The sequence below is a fragment of the Meleagris gallopavo genome, chromosome 6 (genome assembly GCF_000146605.3).
Source record: "Meleagris gallopavo isolate NT-WF06-2002-E0010 breed Aviagen turkey brand Nicholas breeding stock chromosome 6, Turkey_5.1, whole genome shotgun sequence".
Classification (NCBI taxonomy): Eukaryota; Metazoa; Chordata; class Aves; order Galliformes; family Phasianidae; genus Meleagris; species Meleagris gallopavo.
The window spans coordinates 24,634,995-24,649,952 of record NC_015016.2 but is presented as its reverse complement, the minus strand read 5'-3'; the positions used below and the strand labels follow the sequence as shown (position 1 = coordinate 24,649,952).

Genomic DNA, 14,958 nt, shown 5'->3' with positions numbered 1-14,958 from the left:
AAGATATCCAGAGGAGAAGTAGGAAATAGATGGAGTTGGTCCACATCAGCTGGGAAATGCCTTCTCATCAGACTGGAAATTTTATTTAAATAAAAATGTCTGCCTCTGTTGTAGTTCATAGGAAGTCACATCACATCTTGGACTCAGTCCCCCATGAGAGATTTCTGACATTCTGACAAGTTTCATTCTGTAATGATTGGTACAACTCTGGACACAAGTTGTTTCTTTATCTTTGTAGACACGCAGTGCTTCTGCATCCTACCCTGACAATTGCAGAGATATTTTGTCATAATTCTGCTCTCTTGTATTAACAGACAAGTCGAAGGTATGCGTGGAGGTGTGCATTCCAGCTATTTGCTCTTGGGAATTTACAGGTAAGAAATCTCCAGAATTGCTGGCATCAGTTACTTGTTACAAACCAGACAACTGTTTTATCTGTTTAGTTAAGTAAACATAATTCTTCATAAAGCTAGTTCTTTTTTCTTTTATCCTATTAAAATAGTCCCAGAAGGTTTACATGATTGTCATCCTATATTTTTCTAGTTTTCACAGTCTTTTGCCTTGAGCTAACAATGTCCATTAACTTTTGCAATAATCTTCTTTTCCTCTTATTTCTACTTCCCTTGTGTTTGGGCATCTAAGGCATTTAATTAATACCATTTTCCTGCTCTGAACATACTGAGTTGATTCAGTCTTCACTCCCAGGATTAGGTTTTGGACTACCTGAATATCAATTTTTATTCCTGTATTTTTTTTAAACCTCAGTTTGAATCTCTTGGATTCACATGTAAAAGCTTTGTCAAAACAAGTGTGTTTAACTAATAAATTATGGATTCAACAAATCAGCGCTTTCCAAATATTTTCAAAATGAAAACATCCACAGATAGACACTTGAAGTGGTTAAATTACTTATCAAATCAAGCTTAATAAAAGCTCACATGAAGCAAGCTTCCTACAGCATGAGATAATTATTATGGTAAGAAAATTTGAATTGTTTCAAAGGTACAATTTCAGAAAATATTGATACCTATCAATTAAAGTATTAGATACATTTATTGGTTATGTAGAAATTAAAATAGTTACTACTTATAATCTTATAATGATTGACATTTTGAACTGTGATTCCTGGAGATTGGTGAATTTAGCTGTCTCAACTTCACAACTATTAAATGGATAGCAGCATTTGTGCTCTTGTTGACATAAAATTTTGCATTAGTATACTATACTACTTGTGTGGTTTTCTAGGTACAGTTCTAGTTCTTTACAGCTTTTTTCCTTGACCTTTAGTTAACCAGCAATTTGGTTTTTAATTTAGCTAATTGCTTGGGATTTCAGTTTATCTCCTGGTTGATGAAGAAGTGCTTTTCAAACAAAATTGGTTGCAAGGATTTTGATTTTTCTTCATGGAATGCAGTATTGGACATCAGGAAGAAAACAATTTGTGTAATTGATTTTTCTTCTGCTTTTGAGATTTGATAACTTCCAGTGGATTTTGTTACAGAAAGTGAGATTAACAAATGATACATTAACATATGTACCAAATTCCGATGAGCACCAATACACTACAGAACTGTGTGGAAAGATTAGGTATCTCTTACTGTATATGCTGTGATGTTCATTAGGTACGGTTGTCTCTACTCTTGCTCAAAAGAGATTGGACTAAATTAATCTGGGTCTTCCTATTAATTTCCATTGAACATCAGGAAGCCATTGCTCCCCCCATCTCTTGGCTTCACAGAAAATCTCAAAAATATAAATCTAAAATGTTAAATAAAAGCCTGTTTTCTTAATAAATATAAGCCACTTTTAAAATTTATATGTAATTTGTTAGTAAGTAATTACTCATTTGTTGAACAGCAGGGCAGCAGAACTCACAGCTTGGCAACAGGGATTAGTTAAAAGAGCAAATAAGCTCACTGCACTTCTCATAAAATTGCGTAAACTTGTTAGATGACAAGATCTGAACAACATTATTGTCTTTAAATAGTGATTAAGAACAGCACTGATAAATTGACTGCATTTTTCAAGGCATGTGTAATAGCGGAAAGGTTACCAAGCTGTGGTGTGTTGAACACTGCAGGTAATCCCTAAGCCCACATGTTTGCTGTTCTCCTTATTGTTAGATCAAGTTCAGAACATCTGAGCAAGCAAATCCAGAAGGTATTTGAACCTTTCTTTTATATTTATATTCTGGTTTAAACAGTTGTTAAAGGTGTTTAGCTGTAGGAACATAATAGTGCGTGTAAAATGTCTAAGATTCATATGCAGTATATGACTGGAGGATCATGCTTTTAAATGGTTGTTATTCACAATGCTGTTTAGAATATTCTGTCTTTGGCTTTGTCTGATTACTCCATTTCAATTCATGATTTTCTCTGGCAACCAACAGAAGTAAATGATAGAAGAGGAAAACCCAGAATTCTGATTAGCAGCAATGTCAGTCAGAAGTTAATGTAAAAAATTAGTGCTTAAATAGCGTTAAGATGACATGGATGAAGGTCTTCTTTGACATAGAATTTCAGCATAAAAAAAAATGCCAGGAAACTCTTGTTTCAAAGTGTACCACTTGTGCACAGGGAGTTATGGTTTCTGTTTCTTTGAGCAATCAGCTCTGTGTGGCTCTTGCATGAAGAACAGCTGATTTAGTCTCAGAGAGAGCTCAGTTCCAGCCCTTTGCTTTCTGGTGTCTAAGCACCAACAAAGTCTTGATTATGATGATGAACAGAGGAATCCTTTCCCATACCACTATCTTGAATTATTTACCACTTTATTTTAACTGAGCAACACTTGAAGAAGGAGTTACTTGCTATATATGGCAACAGTGCATATGAATGCATTCCCATGATTTAAGGTCATGATGAAATGGAATATTTGGATTTTTCCCAAAACCACTCTTGGCATTTATATGACTTTAAAAACTGTTAAACTAGTTTATTTGTAAGCAAAGCTTCCAAAATCACTTACTTCATTCAGGGACAAATTCAGAAGCAAAATTGAGCAATAATCCTTATTTTAAGTACACAGATTGAATAAGATTGAATGGAGGAGAGAGCCGTTTTCTTCTTTTTTTTTTTTTTCTTTCCATTTTTACAGTCAATATTAGGTAATCTATGCAAGATAATCCATGCAGTTCTCCACAGTTGGATGGCAGTCCTTAGAGAAGTCTAATATATCAGTTTATCTTCCTCCAAAAGGAAACCAGTGATTTTTTCACTGCTGTCTGCTTTCTCAGTGCTGTGTCTACTGAGGGCAAATTGATGTTTAGGCTCTTCCTGTAACCTTCAGCTGATATCTTCAGTCAGGGCATTGACTTCTATTTCTTACACTGGTGGAGTCCTTCTATGCAAGGATGCTTTTGTAATGCTCTTTACTCCTGGGTAAGCCCTGATGGGCTTACGTACAATGAACTGCAAATCTGCTTAAACAAAGCAAATCAATTTCTTGACCGAGTAAAAAAGAACTCCTGTGTCAGTCTAACTATACATTTTTTCTTCTATTTCTACAATTACAGAACTTCTTCCAGAGAATACAGGAATTTAATCATCTCGAAAACATTATTAATAGCTAGTTCAGTTATGCAAATTGTGAGTTTTACCACTGAAAATCAGATACCTTCAATACAGTCTCTATCTATAGTTGTAGCTCAAGTAAGTAATAAATAGATACCTCTTTAAACTATTGGCATCATTTGTTTACAGGCCTTGAAAATCTTTCTGTTCCTGTATCAGTCACTTGCAATATATGTGATGCAAAATCAGCATTGAATTTTTTAACAGTGTTTCTACATCTGATGCACGAGCTCCTCATAAGTTCTGTAAGCATCTACCAAAACCCTATGAGGAAAGAGATCTTTATAAATTCTGGTTAGTTAGTAATTCTTCTGTGTGGTCATGTTACTTTCTTATCTCATGTTTGCAAGCTATCGGGCAATAAATTCTGTCAATAAGTTAATGATACACAGTGGACTTGCACAGCATGCACCAAAATTTTTAGTCATAAAACAATGTTATGATTAAGTTAAATATTATTCAAAGATATGCTGGGTTGAAAGTCGCTGCTTCACGGAAGCCATGTTTCATTAAGCTGTGGGTTTGCAAAGTTCTGACGTTCCAAAGAAGTCTTTGAGAGATGTGTGCAAACGCTGACTTTTTTCAGAGATACTTCTCAATAAATACTAGACAGTAAAAAGTAATTCTTTTTAAAGTGGGAGTTTGGATAGTAGGGTAGCCCATGAACAAATCCATATGCTTTTGTGTGTTATATTGTGTTGCTCTGGCAGATATTTGTTCACCTACAGGAAGAGAATGGCAATGTAGTGATGGCTCCTCCGCTCCATCTGGAGAGTTGTGTGTTTTCACCAACCAGTGCGGAAGCAGCAGTGATGAGAGACAAGGTAAGTCTCAGTGGGCTTAATTGTAAGCATGATACAATTTGATAACATAATGTGGCAACAGTGGGAACTAGGGGGGAATTCTTCATATAAGAAAAAAATTGAGAATTATTCCTTCTGCTTTTCCTTTTTCTTCTGTCTCATTTTTTTTGCTTGATTTATTTTTTGATGATTCAATTTCATTGTATATGCTGTACCTCACTTGTAAATTTTTATCCTGATGTTACATAGCAAAGTGAATGTCTCCTCATCAATTTACAATTCAAAGGATATTTCACTTTTGGCCTACTTTATATTATTATCAGAGTTCACTAATTGTTTTAAATCACATTGCAACTTCATCTTTTGAAGTCACACTATGATGTCCAATTTCATAACTTTCATATTCACATCAAGTTATGGCAACAGTTAATTATAGAGGGGAAGTAAAATATAATTCACAGAAGCATTCCAGAGTCATGTTAAGGTGCAGACTGGCTGATTCATCAACCAACATTTTATTTATGCTTTTATACTTCAGCTCTTGAAGTGGCTGAAGCATATCAGTAATTCATCAAAAGCATAAATGTTGTTGAAGCTTATCTGTTTCACATTACATGAAATGCACAAAATAATGTTCAGAATTTTCTTAGGAAATTTTCAAATGGACAGAAAACATCAAGATGTACAAAACAGTGAAAGCAGTGTCTTTTTCAATCAGAAAATCCTTGATCGTTCATGATTGTTTTTTCAAGGGAATGTTTGCTTTCAAAGAAAATCTAACTTGAAAGTATTTGCTGAAAGACATATATGAAAAAAAAAAAAAAGCAAAAGATCAGAAGGAAGTTTTCCTCAGAATTATCTGCAAATAAACATTAAAAAAAGTATTAAAAAATCCAAGTCTGGCAGAAACAAATTATTGTTTAAGGTTCTATTTCAAGTACATCTATTTATAAAACTTCGTTTGCAGATATTCTGAGAACAAAATATTCTAAGATTGTTTATAGTGAATATTTTTCAATAAAATTTTAGAGGTTTAAATGAATGAGTAAAAGGGACTGTAGGGCTTATTCCACTTTTTTTCCAATGTTGTGACAAAACACAAGCCACATCAGAAGTCCTAAATAACTATAAAAGTGTATCATCTGACATTCCATCTTTGCAATATTTTAAGTGAAGAAACATCCTGAAATCTGTGCAAGGTATAGAAGAACAGTAGGGACCTATCTCAAACGTATAATTGCAAAGCAGAAGTTTAAGTAGAAAAATAACTTTGCAAAATTTCCAGATCATAACAGTGTGTGGCAGATGGGCAAACATACAAATTGACACCCTGATCTCTCTCCATGAGCTAACTTCTGCCCCAGCACAACCCGGACTATTATCTGAGCAGCCAGAGAGTCCACAAGCTGTCACTCAGAGTTCCACAGCACTTCCTCATCTCCCTGTTTTAAATGGAATGTGTTTTGGCATTTATTTCTTGCACACAGCCCATAGGATGCTATTCTATTTTTACTGATCTTTAGAGCAACCTTCTCTAGTTGCATTTTAAGTGTTTATCTGTGGTGGTATTCACTGAAATGTGGTTAAAAAGCCTGCATAAAAATTAGAGTATGCATATCTTGCTGCATATTCTATAAGCATAATACAAGATGTGGCCTAGAGGAAGTGCTTTTTTTTCTAGAGAAACCAAAATCAAGCACAGTCAAGGTTTCAAGCTTATGTAGTGAAAACATAAAATATCCATCTCTTGTGGAAATGGTATGCTTAACCCGAGATATGTCTATCATCAAGGAATTCAACAGGCATTGTTTTGAGCCAGTGGCATTTAGAATGTTTTAGTGCAGCACAATCAAGTTACAGAACTAATTGGTACACAGTACAGTGGTAACTATTGTCCTAATTGCAGAGGAACTAAGAACAAGTATCCCAGAATTGATTTTGGACTTCTGTGCCAAACGTATATCAGGATTATATTTGGATAAATGAGAAGCACATTGTCAGAGAAAAGTTCAAGGCATCTGGGCACACACATTAACGAATCTGGATTTGATTTGCTACTCCTTCTCCCAGATATCAGATGAATGCTCTTATCATTTACACATTCCAGTTAACACATGTGCGCAAGTTTATCTAATGATTTTAAAATTAAATTCCCCAAATCCAACAAACATAGTGCTGCGGTGAGAAGAAGAGCTTAAACAAACTTTTAATTAAAATTAGAAGTTACAACAAATCCAAGTCCTTCCTTCCAGACCAAATATCAAGGGCAACTAATTTGTATGGCAGCATGAGGATAGTCCTGGTGTCTAAAGAATCCCACTTAGAAGGCAAAGCCTTACCTTGCCCTTCTCTGCTGCATGAGGGATAAAGCTGACAAATATTTTCCACATGGTGGATGTGCATCTGGATGCACTCCCACATATCTGCCCTTCTGAATTTCTTTCATTTAGGTTCCTCTGAAAAATGTGATTTTGAAACTGACTTCTGCAAACTTCTTCATGAAGTGAGTTTACATCCCGGATGGATTAGAAGAAATGGCAACTCTGGTGTGGGACCACCATATTCTGACCACAATGGGAATGACACTAGTAAGAATCCTTGCCTTCACTGAAGGAATCGTAGGCTTTTACAAGTTATTTACTTCTGTATTATTTGCTTAAATTGCTATTTTCTTGATAGATCTACTGGATGCTGACACGTTGTTTTCTGAGATAAAATAAAAACCTGGACACCAGAACTTTCTAGGTGCTTATAATCAGAGTAGTCTAGAATTCTGTGGGGGATGGAAAGGGTGAAGGAGTGGTTGAAGGGAGGAGGGTGGAAAGAAACAGTTTCCTGCTCTTGTGGAGGAATAAGTAATTGATCATCAAGAGTCACGTTTATCTGCCTGAGTGATCCCTACCTGTTACAGAGATATCATAACGTCAGTCATTATAGTTACAAATTTTAGAAACTATAATCGAATCCCTTGCCTTGAGATATATTTACATTTGATTTTTGAACACCAAAGCGTGTGTATATGTCATCTGTAACTTGTGTTGTTGTTTCAAATATTTTGAGAAAGGATGATTTTGGAGCTGAGAATAGGAAGAGATTTCATAGCCTATCTGAGCCAGCTTCTCTAAAACTTATTATATTTTCACTTTGTTTAAAGATTGTCCCTCACTGGAGTAATTAATTGACCCCGTCTCCAGAGATATATATCCCTTATGCTTTTTCTTTTGCCAAGTTAACCTTAATTTCCAAAACCTGGCTTCTTTCTTCCGGAGTGCTTAAATTTCTTCTTAACTTAAATTAACCTGAGCCAAATATTTAGTTACAATGCATTTATTCCTGCTTTCCTGAGTTGTTAGAAAGCTTGTTTGTAAAAAAGCAAAGAAAGAGGTTAACAATTTGATGGAGCACTTTATTATCAAAGAAAATATGTGGGCTTATTATCCAAACCACTTAATTATCTTCTCTGTGTTTTTCTTTGTCTCTTTCTCCTTATCCATCCACTCCCACTCACTTCTCACAAACACAGTAGTGATTTTGATTCCTCAGAACATGCACAAGGTGGCAGGCATAAAGTGTTAGAGAGAATATAACAATATAACTTACAGAAGACTAAATTATCAATTATGGATTGACAAGCCTATAGGTGTTTTTGACCTCGCTCTTAAACAGTTATGATCTGGGAGTATGGAAATTTGTACTGTTCTCAAGCAAGTTCTACCTCCTACGTACTGCGTAAGATACCAATCAGGTAACAGTTTCATTTAACGATTAATGTGAATTGTAGACTTAGAGGTGAGTACCTGGAAAAACTGTTGTTTGTTTATTAATATTTAATGTGCTGGAGCCAAATGAATAGGACCAGGCTCTCTTCAGAGGTATGCAGCAACAGGACAAAGGGCAACTGGCACAGACTGGCACAAAAGTAGATCCATAAAAACATGAGGAAGAGCTGCTTTACTGTGAGGATGACAGAGCACTGAACAAGCTGCCTAGAGATGTTATGGAGTTTCTAGAGATATTCAAGACCTGCCTGGATGCTATCCTGTGTAACCTATTGTAGGGAACCTACTTTAGCAAGGGGCTTCAACTTTCTGATCCCTAAAAGTTCATTACAACCCCTATGATTTTGTGATTCTGTGGTATGCTTTTAATAACTTTTTGCTTATAAAGCATACAAGCACATCTTTAACAATTAATCTGAAAATAAGACTCTTTTCAAATAAATATTGGGTTAAAGTGATGTGAGCAAAAAAATCTGGGTTAATACCAAAACTTTTTTATAAAGTAAAATAAACTTTATTTTAAGTGCATGAGTGGAAAATCGAGTGGTTTGCAACATAATGACAGAGCTTGTAATCAAGAAACAAATACAAGATGAGCTCAATGTAATAAAAATCTAATAAAATCCTGGTTGTATCAAAATAAACCAGGCAGCAATATTACTCTAGCTGAAATTTCAAGAGTCTGTGCATACTTGGTAGTATGTTGCACCAGAAGGCAGCAAAGACCTGGCAGCGATTCCTGCCTATATCCAGTAAAACTTTACCTTTTATCTTCTAAAAAATATGTGGAGAAGAAGAAACTTATGCAGCTACTCAAGGCCAGCAAGTTTTTCCCATTACTAGAGACTTAGCAGACTGCGTAATATGTTTTATATTTGTTCCTGCTTAAAGACTGGAAAATATATTGTACATTTACGATGAAGTCCTATGGCAGACCATAGGAGGGAGGAGTTCCTGCTGTCACGATAAGTAATTGCACACAGATTAGCAGCAAAATCATCTGTTAACTGATTTAACCATTTACTAGTACTCAATGGGCACTCTTTATCTTTGTCTGTCCACATGGTTCTTTTATTTCATCAATAATGTAGTTTCCTTATTCTTGTTGAGCTGCTATACTTTAAAGTAAGGCAAAGATTCATTTTGGACTTATTCTGTAACACAAGGATTATGGTGGATTCTGAGAATGATTCTTCCTTCATTTGGGATCCAAGCCTGGGGATACCAGGACATCCTCTCTGCTGTGAGGAAATTTCCTGAGCAGCCAGAAGCATACCCACATCCTCTGGAAGAGTGGAACAATGTAACATCCCTTCATGTCTTTCTCTACCTCCTTAAAGACTTGAGCTGTTGCAGGTCACGACAGTTTTTTGTTTAGGCATGAATACACAAAATATTCAATTGTTTAAGTTCTTTGATCAGCTTACTAAATCAGCTTTGTTCCAAAATTTTGCACTTTATTGAGAACTCAAGCCAGAAGCTAAAGTTTTGAAAAAATTTTGGAAGCCTACCTGAAATTTAGCCTGATCACAGAGAAGCAGTATGTCACAATGAGATAAAGCTTGACATATAATGGCTATGAGTGTGCCATGAATCTTTTTTATGGAAAAAGTTCTATTTTGCAATTTAGTTACTAATTCATACTTGATGAAAGTATGAATTAGTATGAAAAAATTCCTTGTTTTATATGTGTTTATATTTATTTTAATAGCTTATTTCCTTTCATTATCCTCTGAGATGAGATTGTCTTCTGCAACGTTAAGGTCCAAAGTTTTGCTTCCAACTGATGAAGAACACGTTTGCCAGGTATTTGGATCCATAGTCCTTTATTTTGGCTTTTTGTCATAGCACTTCACTGTAATAATTATAACTTTTTTGTGCTAGATCACATTTCAGTATTGGATCAGTCAGAATGGAGTATTGATTGTGGGGCTTCAAAAGCACTCTGAAGATGCTATTGAAAACATCTGGGGTGATTCAGGAGAACCGCAAAACCAGTGGAAAAGCAAAAACCATCACAGTCAATAGCACTGAAAATTTTGAGGTTGGTATCGTGAGCTGTCTGTAAATTGTACATAAAGGTAGAAGGTTTCTACATTCTTTTCTTCTAGTACGGCAAATATAAATATCCTGTAAATGGGGAGCATAATAAGAAGATATAAAAAAGATCAGCTATTTGGAAGTTCAAGACTGTCAGTAATAAATGCTGCTTGTTCTCATTTTTCTGGTGTTAAAAGTGATGGTATACCTCACTTAAAATGTGCATGTGTCTTCAATAAGAGTATCTTATTGCATTGCAAACTATATATCTGCTGATAGAAGTGATATCTTAGGAACTTAACCTTCAGTAAAATATGCTTTTCGGCTCAGTCTAACTGCATTGCTAAATTGAGGTTTAATTTATAAGTATTGTCTATGAAATACTGTTCTGTACTGATAGCTTCTGCTCTCTAGCAATGCATCAGGTGTAGCTATGTTTTTTATGGTCTTTGAGCCTTTATCATAGAATGCATTCATATGATGTTATTGCCTAAAACTGTTAGGATTTGCTTAGTGTACAAACCTGAAGGTGTAAGGGAGCAACCTTGTTTCCATAAAACATAAGAGTAACACAATTACTTGACTTGCAGAGGTAAAACTCCAAGATCTGAGGAGGCTAAGGGTGTATGTTATAAAATACATGCACTCAACTCTAGTATCACTGTTGTTATCTGTTGAAAACTTAGCTCCATCTGATGTGAGCAGTTTAGCAATGCGAGATTGTACTGGAAGGGTTTCTTTCTACATTTACTTTTTCATTCTTCACATCATTTATAAAATTGACTGGGTTTGGGGACTGGATTCAATAAAGTATGCCATCTTCCTGCCTCTAAATTTCTGGATCAAATCCTAACTAGATTGCAGATTGCAAACCTTGTTATGTTTTGGCTTCTGTAAAAAGAGCTGGCACATCCAGCTTTAAAGAGACAGATGTCAAACTTTGTGCAGTAATCATTACAATCGACTAAAGGAATGTAGTTGGGCATATCACCAAACCTGTAGAACATGGCTGAGTCTTTCTTTGGTTGCAACTTTTCCCTCCAGTTACAGTTTGCAAGATGCTGGTCATGCAGTTTACTTGTGCTTCTGAACTTTTCCTTCTATGAGATCTGTAGCCCTACAGGGCTATCTGTGTCATTCTTCAAGAAAATGTTTCAAAGTATGCACAAATAAGTAAAAAGTTTTTATCAAATGACTAGTAATCATACCTGTTCTTTGCATCAACATGAAAAATCCCATTGCAATGAAAGTATTAGAAATATAATTATTTCTTGTTCCTATCTGACAAAATAATCAAAATCTTTACCCTTTTAATGAATAGGAATTTCATTGTCATGTTTGAGTATTTTGATTATAATTTCAGATTTCTTAGTTATAGCATTTCTTTTTAACTATTAAATATTCTATGGAAAAAAATTGAATAGGAAATTAGTATAATTTTTTTCCCAGAGTAGAAATCTTTTTTGAAATAGAGTGCTTTGGTATTTTGCATCAATTTTTCAAGAATAACTGGTGAGATATTAATTAAAATCAGCCTTGGCTTCTTATTTTCTTTGCCAGTCAATGATGTTAACTAACACTTTTTGTTTCTCCTTCTGCTCAAATAAGTAAATACACTCTTTTAACAAGCATATGTTATAGACTACAGTTTAGGGATTTGACTTTCAAAAATTTTGAAATTCTGAAACATGAAGAATATTACCACTTGAATTGCCCAACACATTACAATCTCAGCTGGTCTAGTTTGGCTCCTGTGTGGTAACCTGTATTCTGGTTTCCTCTCCTGAACTACATTTTTCTCCCTTCCACTCAGACCAAATTTTTTTTCCACAAATTTCATTAAGAGAAGATGTTCGGGGCTTAGGGTTTCACTTCTGTTTTTGCAGTTATTTCCTTACCCCTAAAATTTAGTACTATGAATCTTTGCTGCTTTCCAAGAAGCGTGGTTGCTGAGTTCCCTCCTACTTCACTGCAGTAAGTTAAAATCTGCCTTTAAGACAGAAATGTATAATATTTGTAGCTTCTCTAAATAGAGAGGATGTTTTTAGGAAAAGCATCACTACTGTAATATTGGAACAGAATAAATATTGAGTTTTGCTTTTCATTTCTGAGTACTCTTCAAGGTTTGTTGATGAAACTTGTTGATGAAAGGCTTCTAAACTGAAAAGGTGTTTGTTGCCCTGACTTTGTTCCAGGTCACTGGTAAATTTTGAAAACAACCAGAAAACATTCATATTTCCACTCTCCGAGGGAAGAATGTTTTGGTAAAATGTACAGTCCTTTCTGTTTCCTAAATGTTATAATCCCTACTTAGATTTTAATATATTTTGCAGTGGTTCCCAGATCTTTTCTAGTAAAATTAGTTTGATTTTGCTCCTTCATCTGTTTAACTGGTGAATGTCATTTCTTGTTGATTTCATGTTAAACTCTGCAGGTTATCTTCCGTGGGATGGTGGAGAACCAGAGACAAAATGTAACAGTTGCTATTGATGATGTTTCTTTCAGTGAAGGATGTTCTCTAGCATCTGGTAAGAATACTTATTTTTCAGGAAATTGTTAATTTTCTTTACTTTTTGCTTTGATTAGAAGAGAAACGTAAAGGAGAGAGAGCCATATGATACTTAAAGACTTTCTTAACTCCATGTTTTTACGTGACTAATTTTCATTCCTCTAAACCATTATCTGTCAAATTACATCTAGATGGAGTTACAAAGAATGACAATAAATACCTCAAGAAATCTAGTATGTTACACCATACCAGCATAGGAGACCGCTAAGGACTCATTGGCCAAAGAACTGATATTTTCATACAACTCAGGGAAAGCCTCGGAGCTGAGTTCAGGGAAATTCCCAAAGCACTTTTGTTTATTTTTAAAAATGTGAAAGGTCCTGCTCCTCAGCTGTAGGGGGGATTATTTTGTTCTGCTCTGCTACATCCGAGAGCTGTAGAGTCAGGCTGTCAGCTCTGCAGCTGAACCATCTATGCGTGTTGAGATTCTGCAGCAAAACATTTAGTCTTTCGCTTTTTAACCCAACACAGTTTCATGGGAAAAGAATGCAACCCATCCTAGCAAAAATTAGATTACTTGCTGCTCTATATTATAAAAGAGGATTGCAGTGTTGTACTCAGGCTACAGCCTCAGCTCAGTACAGTTCTGGTTCAAAATATCCCTTTTGCTTCCTGCCTCTGAGATATGGCACAGACTGTGAGGGTCTGGTCTTTAAATTTAATGTGAGGTATAGATGCCATGTTGGACGCACATCAGAAAAAAGATTTTTTATATTTTCGTACTGTACTTTAAAACAAAGTTCTCCAGAGATCCCATTGGGAAAATAGAAGGATGTGGTTAACATTTTAGAAGTGCTGAGCAATCATAAGCAGATTGTAGTAAGAATAAGACACAAATCTTAAAAATTCAGGCATACAAAGGGGATCTCTTATTGTAGAAAAAAAAAGTTTGAGCTTACTAGACTCAGTTGCATAAGGCTTTCCATGTTTTGACTTTTTTTAAATGAACAGCTGCAGAAGCTAAATTCATATAAATGTTTTCATGTTGTTGCTGATCTTGCTTTCCGGTTTTGTAGAGGTTTCCTAGCAATCCTGAGCAAGGATGCTAATTTAAAACTATGTGCATACTTGTCTGTGAACTCAAATAAAGTTGAATTTGCAACTGCCAATGAAAAAAGAAAAGAAGAAACATGTAGGATTCTCCCAGCTTTGTTCTGTTCCTTGGAGGATTTCTGCAGATAAAAGGACAGGCTCAAAATATATATATTAAAAAAAAAATAAAATAAAAAAAGCATTGCCAGAATCTAGCAATGTACATGATTACTTGAGTGGGTGGATGTCAGTCTCTCCGTACAAATATACTGATTTCCTTTTTTTCCATAAACAAAGTGCTTCTGAAGCAAACAAACAAAAAGAGATGAAATACTATCTCAAAGAGAGAAAAACATTAAAAATAGAAACAAACATGTACTCAACAGTGCTGCTAAACTTACCTAAGATGACAACAATTGAAATATGTAGTGAGGTACACATATTGAGCTACAGCACTCAGACATAGTTCACTAAGAGCCCATTCTTATCCTGTGTGTCAACATTAGAAATGAACTTCATTAGGAGAAATCTAAGTTGCAGTTGCTCACAGCAGCTAAGGAACAGGTCAAACAATCTTAGTTTTCTCCCTAAAAGAGTAATTTTACTGTTGAACATCTTCCAGTGATTAAAATAAAAGGTCAGGTTAATGATAGCTTGAATTGAAAGTAACATTTTCTGTATTCCTTAAGGAATATCTTGTTAAGCTTTTATACAACTGATCTTCTTTTAAATTTGTAGATAAAATCCATGAAATCTTTCAGATTTTCAATACCAGTGTAAACATATGTGAACTGAACTGTGCATATGTATTAATAAGTATGACAGTGTTAGGATCATGAATAAAGTAGCTTATGCATTTGTATTTTTAGGAGTTTCCTGATCCAAACTTTGATGGCTAAAAACAAATGTAATTTCATGAAGATTTGAAGTCTTTTTTTCTACCCCTTATCCCCAAAATACACTCTTGTGTTCTCATGTCCAGTTTTGAAAAAGAGATTTTTGTATATACAATTTTGAGCACAGCAATTTCAAATATCCTTGTTTTATTTGCTTTCCAACAGTTGTCAAATTGCTTCAATTATCATACAAAATAACTACTTTCACTATCAAATAGAAAATAGTAAAATTACATTCTAGAACAGATGTAACACGATCTCCTATAATTA

At 34.9% G+C, this 14,958-nt stretch overlaps 2 protein-coding genes across 2 annotated transcripts in view; both read left to right on the top strand.

The window, feature by feature from the left end:
- The window catches only part of MALRD1 (MAM and LDL receptor class A domain containing 1), a 58,413-nt gene extending 48,313 nt beyond the window's left edge, over positions 1 to 10,100 (top strand). The window contains exons 13-14 of the mRNA XM_031554038.1: positions 4,280 to 4,393; positions 10,036 to 10,100. Of these exons, the coding sequence (XP_031409898.1) occupies positions 4,280 to 4,393; positions 10,036 to 10,100 (179 nt within the window). The remainder of the gene's footprint in view (positions 1 to 4,279; positions 4,394 to 10,035) is intronic.
- LOC104911444 (MAM and LDL-receptor class A domain-containing protein 1-like) overlaps positions 4,065 to 14,958 on the top strand; it is a 30,294-nt gene continuing 19,400 nt past the window's right edge. The window contains exons 1-6 of the mRNA XM_010712643.3: positions 4,065 to 4,188; positions 4,280 to 4,393; positions 6,823 to 6,960; positions 9,863 to 9,957; positions 10,036 to 10,195; positions 12,626 to 12,719. Coding sequence (XP_010710945.1) covers positions 10,103 to 10,195; positions 12,626 to 12,719 — 187 coding nt within the window. The 5' untranslated portion in view covers positions 4,065 to 4,188; positions 4,280 to 4,393; positions 6,823 to 6,960; positions 9,863 to 9,957; positions 10,036 to 10,102. The remainder of the gene's footprint in view (positions 4,189 to 4,279; positions 4,394 to 6,822; positions 6,961 to 9,862; positions 9,958 to 10,035; positions 10,196 to 12,625; positions 12,720 to 14,958) is intronic.